General features: G+C 37.3%; 1 protein-coding gene across 8 annotated transcripts in view; it reads right to left on the bottom strand.

Moving 5' to 3' along the window:
* SOX6 (SRY-box transcription factor 6) overlaps positions 1–16,959 on the bottom strand; it is a 373,678-nt gene that overhangs the window by 126,476 nt on the left and 230,243 nt on the right. For all 8 annotated transcript variants that reach the window (XM_032112424.1, XM_032112416.1, XM_032112420.1 and 5 more), the window contains one exon: positions 16,828–16,896. In XM_032112424.1, coding sequence (XP_031968315.1) covers positions 16,828–16,896 — 69 coding nt within the window. The remainder of the gene's footprint in view (positions 1–16,827; positions 16,897–16,959) is intronic.

Genomic DNA, 16,959 nt, shown 5'->3' with positions numbered 1-16,959 from the left:
ATACCAAGCAAATCACTGAAACTCCAAACAAAATGCTAACTGGTAGATTTGCAGAAAATATGTAGGCTGGGATGAAATGTATCACCACAAATGAAATCTTTTTCATTCTCTTTTCCCGGACATGTGCAGACCTTCTGCAAAGAAGGAAAGAGAGCATTACTTTGCTCAGTACCCAAGGCTCTGTTTCCATGGGAAGCATGCACCTATCTAGAACAAGTAGTTTAGTGAGAAATGTGATTTGTGAATGCTTGTTTCCCATGGTTTTGCATGAGATGCAAACACAGAGTTTTGTTTCTCTACTGCCTATTAAAGTATAAACCCAGATCAAAACTTTGCCTGAACTCAGGGCATTTTAACATCTCTTTCCCAATTATATTATTCAAGCTCTAATATGAGGAGAGCTTAGTCTAAAGCCATTACTTCGAGGACAAGCTAAAAGGCTTTATCAGGGCACTAAGTTTCATGAGACTTAACTGAATGCCATACTTTTTAGGCTTTTTCCTATATCGCAAATGCTGTTACCTAATTATCTATTGTGTCCAAAAACTCTTCAGCTGGAACTCTGACAGACAGACACGCAGCACAGCTATTTGAAAGTTCTTTCCTTAGGAAATCAAGGTAAAAAATGCTTTGGTTTAAGGGTTTGTGTAAATTTTTTTTCTTTGAACTAAATGGTCTGATAAATACAGGAAACAAACAGGCAGATTGACTCTAAAATTTGCACTCATTATGAGCATTTTATGAAAGTAAGCTGCAAAATAGTAATAAACCTCCCATACAACAAAGGTGGACATTGGTAAATACAGAAAAATATCTAAGAAGTGGGGAGAATTGCAACACTGAGTCAAAATGTCAGGTAGCAAAAATGTGAGACGTGTTGATTATTCCTTCTTTCTTCAGTAGAGAGTTACGCTACTTTTACATGATTAACATTTCATTCTGGTAACCAGACAACAATGCAGCAAAGGAATAAAAGTTCATTCTTAGCTGGTAACAGTAAGCATTAGTTCATCTTCTTTTTTTCTATTGTAAAAAAAGCTAAGTTAAGTACGGTGGAGCCAGAGCTTTAATACTCTCCCCAGCTCTTCACAAAAGCCTCAATGAAATCTGGGTCCTGTCATAGCATGACAAGAAGATAATCTGTGTGGGACCTTCCTTTTAGATTAGAAGGTGCTTTCTCTTAATCAGATGGAAAGAAAGTCTCTTGGTAAGAAACCCCTCCTCCTCCAGAAAATGAAAACAAATCTTTAGAGAAAGGCTTAGTCAGAATCCACATGGAATCCAGGTTAAACCATTTTCCCTGGGCCTTATAACTACCAAATATCCCTGCATATATGTAGCTTCTTAACTTCTTCTGAACCAATGTTTTAATCCAGGCAAGATTTCAACCTGCAATATAGGCCTTTGTAGCATTAATATCTTAATGGTCCTGGATGCTGCAGCTCATCAAGTGTTATGTACTTTGTCATCTCTAGGGAGCAAGGAAATAAATGGGCGACTCTAAGTCTTGACAGCTGTAAATCTGTCACCAGGATGAAGAAGGCAGAGGTACTGTTTCTATTCTGTGGAGGTATTTCTGATTTGCCAAGGTAAGTAGGATCTGGGACAGGTTTGTGGCTTCCATCCTGTCAGAATTCATTTATTTAGGGAAAAGAAATAGAAGATTATTTACTTAATAATGACTTTAAAAGAGCAAACCCTCTCAAAAAGTGCTAAGGAACTCTGTGCTCCTCTCTACTACTCTTTTTCTCTTCTTCAGCATGAAAAAGCAAAGCCTGGAAAGAGCAGATAAGCCAAGAGTCCTACATCCTGTTCCAGTGATCCATCATGCATTCCATTCTTCTCATAATAGAAATGGATATTTTCCATTTAAAATGCTACCTCTAAAATCTTTAATTCTTCTTATTGCTAGAGGAATGTCTACTCAGAAAAGATTTAAAGCATTTAAAATTTTGCAACTAATTTAATTCTTAGCATTTTTCAACCTGTTTTTGTGCATTTACCATCTTCCTATATATACAACAGAAGCTCAAAGAATAAAAGCTGCTCAGTTAATTCTATTAGGATACCTACTTGTGTTACCTAGATTATGTAATGGATATACTGAAAAAAAATAATGAAATTAGGAAAAAATTATTTCTCTAATGCTTTTTGAATTACAATTCTTTTATGTAGATCTGAGAGACTGTAAGATTCTCAACTAATTTCATAAACAATTCTGATAAGTATTATCATTATGTTGTAAATAAAATAATATATTGGCTCTGAAGGGGGAGGGCATTCAAACTTGAAATTTAAAATAAGGATATAACACAAAAATCACATGACAAACTTGATCCAACAAGCAAGTTGCTTCTACCAAGGTCACTCTATAATTTCTGCTGTTGTCTCAGCTTTCACAAGTGTACATGTGCCATGTCCTGAGCATGGACTACAAGGTTTGATGCCACTCATCCCAAAGCCTTCTCCTATGCCATGTTGAAGCCTGTTCAGTTGATGACTTCACAGAGCTATGGGAAAACACTTTTTTCCACCTGTTTGAGTTCTGATTTTAAGAGGATCAGTATGTTCTGATTGAGAAGAATCAAAGGGGCTGCCTGTTTCACAAGGGAGTTTCCTGTTTGTTTCAGAGTAGGAAATAAGCCTGAAACCACATAGTATTTCTTGACAAAGTGCTTTGCCAGTGGTGACCACAACATTTTCAAACCTGTTGCACTGGAGTGGGTCATCTTTCTCTCAAGGTAACAACAGAGTTTGCTAACACTATCCAAAGAAAATAACTGTGTTTTCCACATTAAAAAAAAAAAAAAAATTACATCAATCTGTCAAACTACGGGCCTGTTCTCCACAGAGAATGCCAACTACCAGTAACACAGGAGGCACCTGAGCCCCACGTTGGAAAAAGGGTGTAAAAGACCTACTTGTAAGGGGTAGCACCACAAGACTACTCCGAAGGCACCATAAAGGTCTTCTTACATATTTAAACACATAGTCAGACATATTTAAATATGCATTGAAAGGCTTATAAAAAGCATACCACACTAGACATGTAATTAAGTAAATATTAAAATGCTTTACATATGCTGAACCATTTATCTGGACAATATTAATTATCATAGTTATATAAAAGCAATAAGCACTAATGACAGCTCCTACTACTATATGTGAGAAAAGGAGAGACTGAGAAATAAGAGGAAGACATTGGAGATGCAATTTCTCTGCACATTTTGAAAAAAAATCTTTCCAAGGTCTTAAAGACATGGTGGTTTTCGTTGCAGACTTGAAATGAGTGCACCTTTTTTTTTTTTAGCAAGCAGGACTTTTAAAAGGGCAATTTTGCAAAGAGAAATAACACCTTTGTACTTTTAATGTATGTTTATGTAAAATGAAAGTGGCAGTTCCATGTTAATAAACCCTGTTTAGGAAAAAAAAAGAAAAAAAAATCAGTTGCTGAACTATGGTGAGTAATTAGGCCCTTAGCATCCCCTTTCTCCAGGAATGCTTCCTCCTGAGCTGACCCTTTTAAATAGCTCCGGTCCTGGCTGCCTTTGTTGAGCTTGGAAATTGTGCACATATGAGAGAAATTAAGCCCTCATTTAGCAGGGACACATGTCTGTCAAGTCCAGAGGAACAAAGGCTGGTCCCTGGGGGCTACTCAGCTCCCTGAGGCTGCCACTCATTCTGTTAGCAATGCTTACCCTTTACAGATTGTGTATAAAACCCAATAAATCATTTCATCTGCTCTGGTTAATATACACATGAGCCTGGGACTTTCTTCAAAGTATTTTTTTTCCTTTTGCTTGCAACTCCTCACATTTATTAAGAAGTGACCTCTCTTTTCCAGAGTTTAGCCAGGTTTTTACCTTTATGTAATAACATCAATGTCTGTGAAGTAAACCTGAAACATTTACTGTCAGAAATAAAGACATTTGATGCTGCATCTATTTCACACGGGAAATGTTTTACGACTCTTTAATGGTCAATAATCATCAGTGTCTATTGTATAAATTACTAGTATATTCTGCTCCTCCTAAAGTTGTGCCTAAAATGCATGCATATTTCAAATGATAGCAAAAAACAGGGTAAATAAAATTACAGATTTGTAGCTTTGCACAGGAAGAGACTCTTTTCCTAATTAAAACAAACCAAAAGGAAATTAATAAAGATACCATTTTAGTTTTGCTCTTTACAAAGCGTTATCGCGAAGACACATCTATATTGTCCTGGATAAAACAAAATAGAAAGGACTCTGATGATTACAAAAAAAAACTTAATTGCACAAAATGATAACTGAAGTAAATACATGCAAGACAAAAAATATTCACATGCAATATATTAGCTGCCTCCAAGCTCTCTGTGGTGGATGGACTCACACACAGAGCAGAGGAATATTTTACAGGGAATTTAAAAAAAAAAGTAAAATGAAATGCTGTCATTTCCATGTGAGCTCTTTTTGTATTTAAAAAGAGGGCCTAATTCTGTACTTCTAGTATTAGACCGACATAAGTGGAAAGTACATGAACAACACCAGCTGAGGAAATGGTACCCTGCACTGCATTCAATGAAACAAAACTCTCACTAAGTTGAGAGTGAGTTTTCCTTATACTTGAGTGTAGGATTAAGCCAATACAGAAAAATTACTGGTGTAGAATAAAAACAAATTAAAGTGCAGAGTTGTGTCTTCTTTCCCTGAAATGGTGAAAGCAATATTTCAATGCCTGCTGTTAACAGGGGCCTTTTTTTTTATTTTGTCCACTCCGCAGTTTTTAGCTAACACATTGAAAGCCTGCCATTTCTCAAGCAACAATATTAGGCTTTGTATTGAAAACCACAAAATAAAGAGGGCTGACTATTCTGACAGCTTTAATCCTGATGATACTCGGAGACCCAAGTAAAAAGAAACTGGTACAGCATGGCGTTTTCCCTGCTCAGCAGGCAGAGAAAAAGCAGTTCTGGATTTGATAAGTAAAACCAGATATAGTTGATGGTTATATGCTAAAGCCCTGCAATTAATGGGAAACATCAATGGTCCAATGAGCTTGCATATCAGTGGGGTCTTTAAGAAGGCCTTTTCTCCCATCTTGTTAAAAACTCATCAACTATTCAAGTCAGGATTTTTATTCTTTTGTGCAAAGATTTGTGCATGTTCCACTGTTGTCAAAGGGGAAGACATAAAATATCAAGACTCCAGATCCCATTTGTACATTAAACAAACCCCTGTGCATGTTATTATTGATACTCTTCACTACAAATTCGTGCCACAGTAGCAATGAAAAGCACCAGGCAGGACTTCGACATGAGGAGCTTTACAAATATGGAGACATGGCCCACTTGTCCTGAAGGATCTGACAGTCAGAAAAAAACTGATGTAGTACTGGCTCATTTTTGTTAAAAATAGCAACCACAGTTAAAAACCATCCAACCTTGGACTGTCGTCAAAGGCTACAATTCAGTGTGTATTAAAATCGAGGTATTAACAAATAATAACTTTATGAAAACAAATCTCTATAAAGAAAACATGATACTATTATACCATGCCCGTGCAGTCCTAAAAGTGACAGACCTGTAGTAAATAACCTATTTCTTAGTAATAAAAACTGTACAATGCAGTGTATGTATTTACATTGTTCATCTTAATAGAGATCTACACCTTCCCCACACACACATAAAACGCTTTTCTGAATAATTGACTGAACAGACACCAAAAAGGAAAGTGACTGTGCCTACTATGCAGCTGCAGTAACAGTCAGGAATGATTCTGAAAGTGTAAGTAAATGAAAAGTAAACCATTATCAGCAAAAAAAAAGAGTGTCATAAAAGTAGTTTTCGTTCTGGAAAGAACCTGGCTAAACCTGATTTGTGTAAGAGTCAGGTTCAAATTAAAAACCTCGGTTCACAAGACAAAAAACAAAGTAAAGGCTTTCGTTTGAGCAGAATTTGATTCATTCCTCAATGCCCAGATCAGATTTACCTGGTAACAGAAGATCAGTTTCTAGAGTAGGCCATAAGAAAGCATTACACCAGGGTGGATTTTTCCCCTTGAGCAAAAGTGATCAGAAACTCTGAGCCACTTCATCCACCTACTCCTTACAGATCAAAATGCAAAACGTTGCCGTGAAAACAAGGGAGAATATGCAAAGGTGTTATATGCTATGTATGCCACTGACATAATACTTTAATAGGATATGCTGTAATTTCCTGCAATTAATATCTTAGCAGAGCTATAAAGGCTTTTTTCCAAAATTATACCATTGCATTTACAACACTAAAATTAACGTTGTGTCAACCTTTCCATTATAAGCCCCCTTTTTCAGAGGTTTATAACTTGGCTGTAAAAATATATTCTGGCCTAAAATGTGGCATTTAAGATCTCCATTTAGAAACAGCCATTTTGATTAAATAAAAAACATTATTTAAGTCTGTTTCAAGTAATGCTCTACAAAATGTGTGAGGGACGGCCAAGAAATGTAGGCATTCTTCGAATAAAAACTTATTTTTCTCTCCACAATAAAGCCACTGTTCAAAGGATGTTTCACAGCCACGGAATTTGCTCCACATCTGTAAGGAAAATATGTGGATTTGGGAAACTACAGACTTCAGTGAGAGCAGCCTCTCCACTTGCCTGTTTCTGTGTGACAATGGCTGTACTTCTGGTCAGCAGCTCAGCCACATGGGAGACTCAAGCTACCCAAACTGGTTTTCACTTGCGGGCGGGCAGCGGGTGAGAGGAACATATAAATATTTCTCTGTGTGGCTGAAGTGGATTCACTCTGGCTAAAAGCTCCAACAGAGTAAATTAAGGCAAGTGAGAAATTGATAGAAAGTCATCATAGGAAAAATATGATCAAGATGGTAGAGAACCACCCTACAGATACTGAAACCACAGATTTCAACTCTGTCAAATTTCATATAAGAACTGGATTGAATCACTTCGGAAATTTAACTAAGGTGCTTAAATTAGGAACCTCGTTGTCTAATCAACAGAAGGTAATTCACAGCACCTGGACTGCTTTATATATGGAGCCAAAAGTCCTAATTCAGTCACCCAAATTAGATATCTAAAATTAGATGCCCCCAAATATCTATATGCTTTTTATTCAGCCTCAAAAGAGTGTTGTGAGGATAATACACTTCAGCTTATGAGACACTCAGATATGCAGTTATAGAGGAGATGAGTATCCTGAAAATATATCACCAATAAAATTCAATGAGATGGAAAAGGCAAAGCTAGAAATGTGATAGTAGCGCTCGTCATACCAATCACTCCTTGTCAGAGCAAAAACAAGTGCCATACCCCCTCTTTTGAGCAAGGTTTAGCTCGATGTATTATAGATTATATACATTGCTTTGTCAAATACAGGATCTCAGTCTATGCTTAGGCTATTAGGTATGTATTGCCCTATTTTGTTACCTGTAGCAAGTAGCCACGCAACTCATTTATCTACCTGATCGAGATTTTAAGCCAGATATATATTCCTCCAACTGGTTAATCTCTCATTTAGAGAATAAAAATGCCTAATACATTACTTTAAAATAAATACTCAGAAGTGCCCTTCCACACTGTGTGACGGTGATGTGTCTCAAGATGGATTTCACACTTCGCCCTCAACTCTGAAGTTCTTTGCTTTTCTTATTTGGTGTTACAACTTCAATGGTTTCTTACACTGTCATTTTGGGTGGGTGAATAAGATTAATTCAGCATTTCATAATGCTCCATTGTATACTGTTTACATCATTTATTTTCTTTTTACTGAATGATTACAAATTTCGATTTAAAGTTAATAGCATTTTGTGGGAGTTACTGCGTGTGAATTAACCGTGGTGACGTCAGTGCATCCCTCTGGAATTTAAAAGATATTTCACTGTGTTATATCATGTGCTGCACAGTATATCAACTTTTATTTCCCATCCCTCAAGTATGGAATGCACACTGTGTAACTTCTAGATTCTCAATATAGACATAATTTACCCAAGCTGTGCAAATGCCCAACTTGCTGAAGATGATATATGCAAGATTTATATAAAAGACTAGTTCTTTCAAGGAAGCAAAAGCCTTGCATACTACACAAGCCAGTATATTATCTAATTATTTGGGGAGAGGGCTTTTTTAATGTTACAGACAAAGGGAAATAGCATGCAAACTGCAGTCATAAACCAATTTTTCCTACTTTAACAACCTTAAGATTAGATAGGTAAATACCCAGGCAAGGCCATTTATCTTCCTTGAGAACTATGCTTTGACATTTTTGTGAGTGCCAGGATTAGCTGGTTGCATAAGACAGCAAATATTAGAAATATTCATTCACTTTACTTTTACTTACATGCCATCAAGTGTATACCAAATGTTAAACAGCATCTAGTTCGCTCATTTGCTGGATTGCACATACTACTACTTTCTTTATGTGAATTCATAATTCCTTAATGCATTCAGAGAGCAATGCACTTACTTCTTTCTTGCTGTCATGATGTTAAATATATTAAAAATAAGTTTTTATGCTCAAATTGATTCAGTAATACGTTTACATTCTGGAATATTCCCACAATTACAACTAAAAAATGCTTTGATTCCTTAGGCCAGGATTTAGTTCATCTGATAAATTTAACTTTTTACTGTAAGATTTCAAGAAGTACTTTACAATTTATTTGCTATACGCTTTTGGCCTTCTTTATGGGGAGCTGTACTTCATCATTTTCCTCCAAATACCTGCTTCTGCAGACAGAAATTTTGACCTCTGATATCACTACATTCCAGCCTTATATCTTGCCTGTATATCTGAATATCTCCATAAATCAAGTCATTTCAATACTAACATTTATTAACTATTTTCTTTTTTCAGTATCTCCTGATGAGTGTGTCAAATAGTGGAGGTGAAGGGGGTAAAAAAAAAGAAAAAGCAATGCAAAACCTGATTGTTTTCCCTCTTGGCCATCACATGGTTGTCAATCATAAAAATTATCACAGAAAAAGTACCTAATTAAAAATGAAAGGCCAATATCTCAAGCAGTTTCTATGAGTCCAGGAGTATGTTTCAATGTAACACTGAAGTAAGACATGAAAAAAGCTGGCTTGCCCAAATGGTTGCCTGTTTTTTCCAGCTACATCTGTTTGTCTAATAAAACAAATTACATTCCCTGAAATCCCTGCCACATTTATACCTTTGATATTCCAACCACAATACCAATATCCTAAGTCCTTCCTTGCAAGAGGTGCTTGCTTCTGCAAAGCCCAGTTATGTGAGTAACACTTAGTGCACAAATCATCAAACACTGGCTGAGCGGGTGTTACTCAAGCAAATAAGACTTCAGAGGATCAGTCCTGCTAGATAGGCTGCCAGTTGGCACCATTTCCACTCCCAGCTATCCATTTTACTTTGTGCACATGCCACTACGGAACGAAACTGGTTTTGTGTTACTATTGCATTACTATTGCATTATCCCAAATATTGCAATATTGAAAAGAGTACATCATGAGACTGACAGAGGGGGTGATGCCTGAGGAATAGCATCAGAGAGGTTCAGAGGGGCATCACCTCAGCCAAACTCCTTGAGAGCTAGACCAGGGTGTCTGGCTCAGCCATGGCAGTCACTCCACACCGGGTTGGAACAGGCAGAGCACCAGCCAAGAGTGACCCCCAGGCAGCAGCACAGGTGGGCAGCAAATATTTGCTTGATCCTCTGCTGTTATTCAGGAGCTGGTTATAATCTGCCTCTAAATTAAAAGGGCTCAAATCATAGGCTCTTCTGTAAGCGAAGCCTGTGGAAGTGTCTGGGCTGAATAGAATCAATGGGATTTTAGCCCCTGGCTTTGGCAGAGGCACAGCTGAGAACAAGTCCTTAAGCCACTGGTGAGGACGCAGCACAGCACGCCCCAACAAATGAAGCAGCAGGACTTGAACTGGGGATGTCTATGTCTTCATTTCCAATTTTAAAACGCATGTGGGAGAGGGAAAGTGGGAGGACAACTTCTATCATTTTCTGCACCAACATGAGCCCAAGAAACAATGACATTTACTTTGGTTTAACTAATTTCCACACATCAGATCATGTTCATCACCCGTGTGCCAAAGTCCTATTCTTCAAGTCTGTTGAAATACCACTTTTCGAAACATGTGTGCTAACATTTGGCCAACATCACCACAAGATCATTTTATTAACTTGTAGCTCATTTCATAGACTGCTGCTCATGTTGCTAACATATGCTATTCTACCATTTACTGCTCTATAATTAGAGAAGTCATATGAAAGAGATACACAAGGCTTAATTTTTGCATTAAATACAATTTGTTTAGACTTGGGTAGGCAAAATAAGAAAAAAAAAGTCATATAATGAATTAGAAAACTGCAAGACAGCTAATTTAACTCTTAAAAGGTCACAGAAAAATTTTTTTAAAACACATCCTCCCCACCCCCCTCATGACTGCATGCAGTTTTAAGAGGCAAATCCAGAACTATATTCTGCTCTGCCAGGATAAAACTTTCCAGGGACTGAGGGCCTCAGGGGCAGGACAGCTAGCAGGATCCTTGCAAATGGGGGACCAAGGGGTAAGATCAGAAGCTTACAAGTAGCAGAGGAGTATGAATCTTGCACACACTGTGTCTTTTTTGCCACCACCACTTTGTTATGTCAAAGCATTTGTAGTTCAGAAGAGGTTGAATAAAGAATAGAGAGCATCACCAGAATACTTATTATAGCATGTGCTACTCAGAGAAGGCAAGGATCCTACATCACTTCTCTTCCCTCACAGCTGACAGAGAAAATTCTAAGCCAGCCAGCCATGAAGAAGATGCCTTTTACTGGGAAAAGCTGGCCTACAATAGATCTTTTGCTTGAGTAATTATCACATAAAGACTTTAGAACTCATTAATAAGCCAGTATGTGATAATAAATAAAATATGAAACATTTGACTTTGATGTTTAGCATATTTGTCTTTCCTCCATTGGATCAGTTTCAATTTACACCGAGCAACATAGGAGCTGGACAGGAGCCGTGGTGCCACACCTACGGCAGAGCCCCGTGAAGTGGAATCAGCAATTTAGCAGCCAGCTACAAGTTGCAGGCACATAACAGCATTTCTCTCTTCCAACTGCACACAACTACATTGCAGAAGGGAGTTGGATATATATTATTTTTAATACTGAACTGCTTAAAAAAACAGTTAAAATATATACCAATGATGTCTGGGAATCAACTCACAAGCAAACTGGGTTTTAAGGGAAATGCATCCTTTCTACTGTAAATTAATAAACTCTAGCTATAGTTTATTAAGCCACCACAATATTTTACATTTTCTCCTGCTATAATCTTGCCTGCTTATAAATTACAGTACTTTTACCTATTCTTTAATCCAGAAACATCATTATTAAAATGTTTGAGGGAGGCTGCAGTGCATCTATCATTACTTGTAAAAGTTAATTAGATTAGATAAAAGAAATAATTAGATTTGCATTTTTATCCTGGTTTTAAACTTCCAAAGAAGATCACAACAGTGTGCCTGTGGGCAATTAAAAACAGCATACAGCAGTGAAATATAAAGGCAAAAAAGGTCTGTTTTTCCTGGCTAATTCATGATTGAAGATACAATTACAAAATATTTTAAGGGTTTGCTGAAGCTGGGGGCTATTCCTAGACTTCTAAGCTTTGTTTATAACTCTCTCTCTCTTTCAAGGGAGTATCTGATCTGCGTACCCTGCCAATAGAAGTATCAAATTGCTTTCAATGGCTTTATTTGGTCCTGTGCAGAGTTTGCTAGAAAGGGATCAGTTATATGATCAATAAAAAAAAAAAAAGGTAGGGGAGAATATTCCCTGGCGCTGGAACAGTAGCACTACCATTGCTTTTGCTTGTCAACACTAAATAGAGTTTACAAAGAGAGACAACCTCAGAGAGCGTAACTGAGCTGACAATAACTGGATTCCAGTTTGTGCATTTTCAGCAATCTCTCTGCAAGGAGCCTCAACCTGTCTCCAAAAGGCAATACATGAAAGGTTCAGCTCTTAAAATTGGAGGTCAGTTACATACTTAATGATGAAGCGTATCTTTAAATCTATTTCTACTATTATTATCCTAGCAAAAAATTAATTAACCAGGTCAGGGAGGCTATGAAGGCTAATGTGGAATGTAATTATTCCTGATCTTTAGACATGTACTTCACATAAAGAGATAGTCCTTATTCAGCTCACCAGGTACCTCAATTGTCAGTAGTTAATCATGGATAAGAAGAGAGACTCGTTGGTTCAGTCTCTTAAGTTTTACTTATGATTCAAATGATTCCTATTCAAAGACAGTTTAAATAATTGCAATTTTATGTTACTATTCTTTTGTCTGTTTACTATCACAGTGGTCTCGTACACCCTATTTGAGGAAAACAGAAAATATAAGACCATTTACATGGAAGTAGAACAGCATGAATGTAGAGATTAAAACTAGAAAAAAGTACTATTAGGAGTAATTTCTAGTGGCTGAATTTAAACAGAATACTTATGAGAGCAGAGGAAACCAGTTTTTCTATGCAATGGAAATTGTACTGATTCAAACAGAAAACTAAATGCTTTGCAATGGCAATAAGCACAGTAAAGAGGAATAAGGTGAAGGGAAATGGACAAAAGCAGCTTGGATCATCTTTCACAGTTATCCTCATCACAGATTTCTGCAGAAAACCTCAACCATCACTGTCCTTTTTAAAGATTTTGGCCACAATTTGGGACTTGCTTGAACGAAACCTACTCACAAGAGGAGGGAAGCCCTACAAACTTTCATCCCTTAAATCCACACAAACGCCCATTCTCAGAGGGAAATCCTGGAGCAACAGGCTCAAAGCATCAGTGGGATCCACCTCTTTTCCTCAGCTGGGGATGAAGGGGCTCAAAAGAAGTCTCTAACCCTTATTCTGAAAGGACTGAATTCTGGTAATGAGGCACAGAATTCACAGGGATTTCAGGACCACTAGTTTGGAACCATTTAGGAAATGCATGTCTTCTCTTCTTCCAATCTTGTCTTATCTTCATGATGTACTACCAAATTCCTCCTTTAAACAGCTTTTTCACTTATTGATAGAGATTTTCACTTTCATAGCACAGGCTAAGAGATGTTCTTGAAATAGTCCAATTTTGAGCCCTTGGCTTCAGAATGAATATTTTTTATTTAAAAAAAAAATCTTTTAAAAAATCTTAATCAACCTGAAGGCTGATCTGTGAGCTCTTATTTGCCCCACATTACCTTCTCAACTTTAATTTACACTGAAAGGAATGATTTCTCTGCACAGCTCTGCAGAACAAAGAACTTAATTTGGCATACTAGATTTCCACCCATCTCTGTGGACTCCTCTGTAGAAGAGTGTTTATGAAGATTGTGAACATTTGAGCTGAGAAGTAATAATACACTGCACTTATTTGAAAAATTTTCATTTAAGATTCTCAAAACATTACAGCTGAATTGAGGAAAAGGAAACAATTTGCCAAATTTCTGGTAATCAGAAGCAGGACTGAGGAGAAGTCCAGATTCCCACTCCCTTTAGGCAACAAAACTGCTTTCCCCAACTCATACACCCTGAAAGAAACATTAGCCTCACATAGAAAACATGAGATGATTATGCAGAACATTTAATTACCTCTGTGCTCTTGAAATACCTGTCTTTTTTCATACACTAAGCCTAGCTAAAGCACTCTTTGCTCATAGATTATTGACAAAGTTTTGGATGCATAACAAGTCTGGAGTAAGGTGTTCCAGTAAATGGTCTCAAAAGTGAAATAAAACAAACAAAAAAACCCTTTCACCAATTAAATGAAATAAGGTGTTAAAATTATTAAATACTACATGCACAATATAAGTAATAAATACTAGGTAATGTAGATTCTCAGTAAATTAACCCAGTAGTTGTCCAGGGGAAACATGTTTTATTTAATATAAATAATTTTAACTTTTGTATGCGGTTGACATAAATCCTTTAAGCCCCTTCTAAAGCAATTTCTAATAGTTTAAACAGTTACACTGGGTGCACTTATTCACAGCAACTCTTGTTCAGGAATTAACACTGCACCTCAGGAGAGGACAGCTGACACACTCTGTGTCTCATGCTGAAAACGTTGCATCTGCAATGCCCCTCTCCTGCATCCTGGAGAACACGCTGTACTTGCCTCGAGTATCTGTGCCATGAGTAGGCCCCTGCCCAGGTGGAACTGGCACCTGTTCTTCAAAAGGGGAGTGGCAGGGAAGGGTACTATTGTTTTCCCACGCATACAAAGTACAGATAAGAGCCCACACCATTCTGTGTAGGTAATCACTGTTTCCTGAAAATGGTTGCTCAAGAGTGTCTTTGAACAAGCCTTCTAAACAAAATCAAGTTATCGGGGACAGAGCTGCAAATTCTACCAGGCCCAAAAACTAAACTGAGAATGTAAATATTTAATAGAAATTTTGTTTCCCCTTCAAGCCACAGAGAGCACAATTCACCTCACCTCGCATCAGACCTCTATACTAAAGCCACTGGGATGCATATCCTTCTTATTAATGGAGATAAGCAGCCATTTTAGGGAACAATGTATCTGATATATTTTAAATACCTACTTTAGTACGAGACAAATTGCATCCTAAAACTATTCACTTTGCTTCTCACTGCTCACTACAAGAAAAATCTGGATAATTAACTGAGACAGAGTCTGTACTGCAGTTACCTATTTTTGATATGATGAATCCCACCCAGAATCACCAGTGTGAATTCAGTACTAGTGAGGTTTCTTGGGAAGATGGTGGGAGAGGACCTGGGAGAAACAGCCCAGCACTATTTCTGTCTCCTGTTTTGCCTCCATCCCAGCTCCAGCCCTTAAGGAACAACATATCTCAAACTGTAACATTCATAACCAATTCTACAGCAGCAAAAGAACACTATGGACTGCAGAGGCAACTTAGCAACTAACTTCTCTCTCAAGCAACTTCTGGCTGCCAAATCTGCCACAAAATTAAGACAGAACAAATAAACAAAGCAGAACCACTTGGCTTCCAAGCAAATGGACTATGTAAGCTGGTGTTTAGAAGACAATCTTCCAGCAAACTTTCTTTTAGTAATCTCCCCATAAGACCATTGGATGTTTGAGTTGGCATCTGCCCAACATGCCTAGAGCTTCTCATTGGAGCCTACAGTGTTCCTCGGGCCATGAGATGCCCACTACCAATCTGGTTGACCAACTGGGAGAAGAAACAGTCCTCAATCCTCAAATACACTGATTAGACTCATGTAAATGTAACAATCAAAAATAAATAAAGAGGCCAAACCACTGAGGAACTATGGCATAAGAGTACTATATATTGGCAAGAATTTGGAAGCAAATACAAGGAAGGGTCAACAAGAACTAGTTTAGCTCAGATGAATAGAATAATCATCAAAACACTTCCTTGCATATACATCTAGGAAAGGATGGGAAAGAACCTGTGGAGGGTTCAGCACTGTGTAAGAGGAAAGATGGAAGTGAATGAGAAAATGAATCTGCAATCTATGCTGGAATGAATTCTAAGACCACATTTCCCTGGAGAGAGTGGAAGGGTAAAGCTACTGGAAAGTATTGACTGAAGTGAAACATGAAGTACCTTTGAACTTTTTACTACAGAGCAGATACTCTCCAGCCAAACATACCTACAATTCTCCAAGCAGAAACAAAAAATACTTAGTTGTAATTCTTCTTTCATAATTCTTTAAAGGAATTTTTAAAATTAGAAATTTCTCATGCAGATAACTCTTCTGTTTTGTACACTTAGCTAGGTTTCAGTCTTAGATTTTATGCCAAGTAAAGATTTTTTTACATTATTCTTTGCTCTCTGAAGTCAGACTTGCAAATAATACTTAGAGAATATGGTGCATTTCTTCCTTTCACTATTCTTAATATCTCTTCCATCCTTGATGCACACCTAATATGAATACACAGTCTTCTAATAGGCAACAACAATAACAGTGCTCTACAATTCAACTGTGTCTCTCATACGAGGTATTAACACATCTATATCTGTTAAATAAACTCCTTAAAAGTGTAACTGAAACTGCATTACAACATTTTCAAAAGCATTTACAAGCATTCCTTTGGGATGAGGGAAAGAAAAACTTCAGTTTTGGCATCTAGTAACATAGCAATCAGCTAATTAAGGAAAAGAAATGGGTAGCCCAAGCTTATAAGTGATTGGCAGCACAATCATCTGTCAGACCAAATTGAAATATTTCAATCAGTGAATAGGCCCATGGAAATGCTTTCAAAGTGGGAAGCAGAGAAGGTATTACAGTGACATGCCAACAATGCCTCTACATCCATGTCAGTCCCTACCCATGTATACTTGCACAAAATTGAACCATGTTCTGCATACAAGTACAGATAATTAAATATCTCCAGAATACTTCCAGATCCACAAGGGTATAATTACTCCAAAGGCACCTGGAACACATACACCTGTGGGTCTTTGTACATGAGCACACTGGTGCCAGGGACTTAGTACTGCTTTGATGTCTCAATTTTGTCTTTGTAAAACACAGAATTCCTCCAACAATGATTGAGAATCTGCTTTTACTTCACACAATACAAGTCAAACTGATTGCAGATTTCAGAATTATGACAAGATGGTGAGATTTAAAAATAGTCCATAACTATCAGAAGAAAACTTTGCCTATTAAAGTTCTTTGCACCAAAAAAGATGTCTGACAATAATTTTCTGGGATGCAAGGAACTCCCATAAAGAGCATCTTTACTGAGGCTTGTTAGTAAAGCATGTGGCTGCTTTATTTTAGACCCTTCCCTCTCCCTAAATGGAACTTAAGTATAATCAGAAGAGAGCAATAAAATACACTGACCTGAATTTGCTGCTGCAGTAGATTGATCTTGTGCTGCTGTTGCAGGAGTTGCTGCTGTTGTCTTGCAATCTGTTACAAATAAAATTTCTATTAAATTAAAACAGCAATATTAAAATGTCAACACTATTGACC

This window comes from Corvus moneduloides, chromosome 6 (genome assembly GCF_009650955.1).
Source record: "Corvus moneduloides isolate bCorMon1 chromosome 6, bCorMon1.pri, whole genome shotgun sequence".
NCBI classification, from domain to species: Eukaryota; Metazoa; Chordata; class Aves; order Passeriformes; family Corvidae; genus Corvus; species Corvus moneduloides.
Note: the sequence above shows the minus strand (reverse complement) of the source record. Positions and strands in the feature narration are given on the sequence as shown.